The 2,220-nt window shown below is 62.8% G+C and overlaps 2 protein-coding genes across 2 annotated transcripts in view; one reads left to right on the plus strand and one right to left on the minus strand.

Moving 5' to 3' along the window:
• CACTIN (cactin, spliceosome C complex subunit) overlaps positions 1-2,220 on the minus strand; it is an 18,258-nt gene that overhangs the window by 5,778 nt on the left and 10,260 nt on the right. The window lies entirely within an intron of this gene.
• The window catches only part of LOC104839754 (septin-12-like), a 2,480-nt gene continuing 452 nt past the window's right edge, over positions 193-2,220 (plus strand). The window contains exons 1-8 of the mRNA XM_010580216.1: positions 193-364; positions 724-852; positions 974-1,055; positions 1,151-1,288; positions 1,398-1,515; positions 1,594-1,689; positions 1,808-1,904; positions 2,160-2,211. Of these exons, the coding sequence (XP_010578518.1) occupies positions 193-364; positions 724-852; positions 974-1,055; positions 1,151-1,288; positions 1,398-1,515; positions 1,594-1,689; positions 1,808-1,904; positions 2,160-2,211 (884 nt within the window). The remainder of the gene's footprint in view (positions 365-723; positions 853-973; positions 1,056-1,150; positions 1,289-1,397; positions 1,516-1,593; positions 1,690-1,807; positions 1,905-2,159; positions 2,212-2,220) is intronic.

Here is a 2,220-nt window from a genome sequence, read left to right on the forward strand (position 1 = left end):
GGGGGGGGGCGGCGTGCCCCGTTGCCGTGCCGAGCTTCGCCGGCTGCCAGGAATGTGCCGGGGCTGCGCGCCCGCCGGGGTGGCTGCTGCTGGGGCAACGGTGCTGGCGGAGGGGTGGGCACCGTGGGGGTCCGGGCTCACCCGCCTTTGCCCACCCGTGCAGGGAACAGCCTGGAGCCTGAGGAGCACAGCATGGAGCCGTCGGCTGTGCCGGAGGAGGAGGAGGAGAAGGAGATGCCCTTCACCGCGGCGTCCGGCCCGGCGGGTTGCCAGCTCTTCGGTTACGTGGGAATCGAAGCTGTGCTCGATCAGATGAAAATCAAAACCATGAAGATGGGCTTCGAGTTCAACATCATGGTTGTGGGTGAGCACCGGACGCGGGGTTTGGTCCTGATTGGGGCAGGAATCCTGTCTGCCATGCCGCCGTGCCAGGGGAATCATGCTTTTAAGAGATTTAAAGGGATTTAAGCAGCAATAAATTGGAGAGGAGCAACATCCCGTACCCATAACATAGCGATGCTGATGGGTGAGCTCATCTCAACCTCCGGGATGCTCCCAAGTGGGTACTGAGGGGTTATCACCTTGGGGGAATAAATTTATTGGGGGTGCAAACCAGAGCTATCCCAATCTCTGGGATGCTCCCAAATGGATACTGAGTTGTTATCGCCCTGGGGGAATTAGTCTATCGGGGGGGACAAACTGGAGCTGCTGGCGTCCCCACAGGGCAGAGTGGGCTGGGGAAGTCGACGATGGTGAACACGCTCTTCAAGTCCAAGGTGAGCCGCAAAGCCTCACAGCCCGGCCAGGAGGAACGAATCCCCAAGACGGTGCAGGTGCAGTCCATCACCCACGGTAAGGTCACCACCATGGGGTTGTGTCCCACCAACCCTACGGATACGGCCTCAGACCCCTCCTCAGTCCCCTGCTTCTCCCCAATGCTTGGTCCCTGCTGACCCACATCTCTGCCCCGTAGTCATCGAGGAGAAGGGTGTGAAGATGAAGCTGACAGTGACGGACACGCCAGGGTTTGGGGACCAGATCAACAACGAGAACTGGTACGACACAACGGGGTGCAGCATCCCAGCTTGGTAGGTGGCAATTTGGGGTGGGGATTGAGCTCAGATGCTGTCCCCCAACTCCTCATCCTCAGCTGGGACCCCATCATCAAATACATCAACGAGCAGTACGAGAGGTACCTGCGTGAGGAGGTCCTCATCACCCGCAAGAGGAAGATCCCGGACACCCGGGTCCATGGATGTGTCTACTTTGTCCCCCCCACGGGTCACTGGTGAGTCCCCACTCACAGTACCCATGGGTGCTCCCTGCTTGGTGGTGGGGTCACCCTCGGGGGATGATGGTGGTGCGGGTCACCCTGGGATGATGGTGGTCCCTGGCAGGCTGCGCCCACTGGACCTGGAGTTCATGCAGCGGCTCAGTAAGATCGTCAACGTGGTGCCGGTGATCGCCAAAGCTGACACGCTCACCCTGGAGGAACGGGCAGAGTTCAAGCAACGGGTGAGGGCAGGTGCCTGAGGGGCTCCCAGGGTGCCCCGTGTCCCCCCCCAACCCCAGCTCAAGCCCCGTATCCCACAGATCCAGGAGGACCTGAAGACCCACGCCATCAGCGTGTACCCACAGGAGGACTTTGACCAGGACCCAGATGACCGGCTGCTGAACGACAGGATTCGGGTGAGTGTCGGGATGCCGGGATTGGGAATGCTGGCCCCTGGGGACCACAGTGGGGGAGAGGCGGCCCCTGGAGGAGCCCAGCAGCACCCCGGGTGAGCACGCTCCTCTGTGCCGGCAGGAGAAGATCCCCTTCGCCGTGGTGGGGGCGGACCAGGAGCACCAGGTGAACGGCAAGCGAGTGCTGGGCCGCAAGACCAAGTGGGGCATCATTGAAGGTGAGCGGAGCCCCTTGCACCCCCAGCCCTCCCCTGGTATGGGGGGGGGGGCCGACAGGGGCGTGGGAAGCAGCACCCATGGGCACATCCCTGCCTGAGCGGGTGCTGGGGGGTGCAGATGGTGGCATGGAGCTGTGCCGGTGCTCCGGTGGTACCCGGAGCCTGCCGGGATGCACTTCCCAGGCATCCCTCCGCCGCCCTGCCCTCCTGCCTGCACCCTGCCAGCCCTGCTGCCCGCTCTGCCTTGCTTTGCAGTGGAGAATCCGGCACACTGCGAGTTCCCCCTCCTGCGGGACCTGCTGATCCGGTGAGAGGG

Source organism: Haliaeetus leucocephalus, unplaced genomic scaffold, assembly GCF_000737465.1.
Source record: "Haliaeetus leucocephalus isolate CR32 unplaced genomic scaffold, Haliaeetus_leucocephalus-4.0 Scaffold76, whole genome shotgun sequence".
Classification (NCBI taxonomy): domain Eukaryota; kingdom Metazoa; phylum Chordata; class Aves; order Accipitriformes; family Accipitridae; genus Haliaeetus; species Haliaeetus leucocephalus.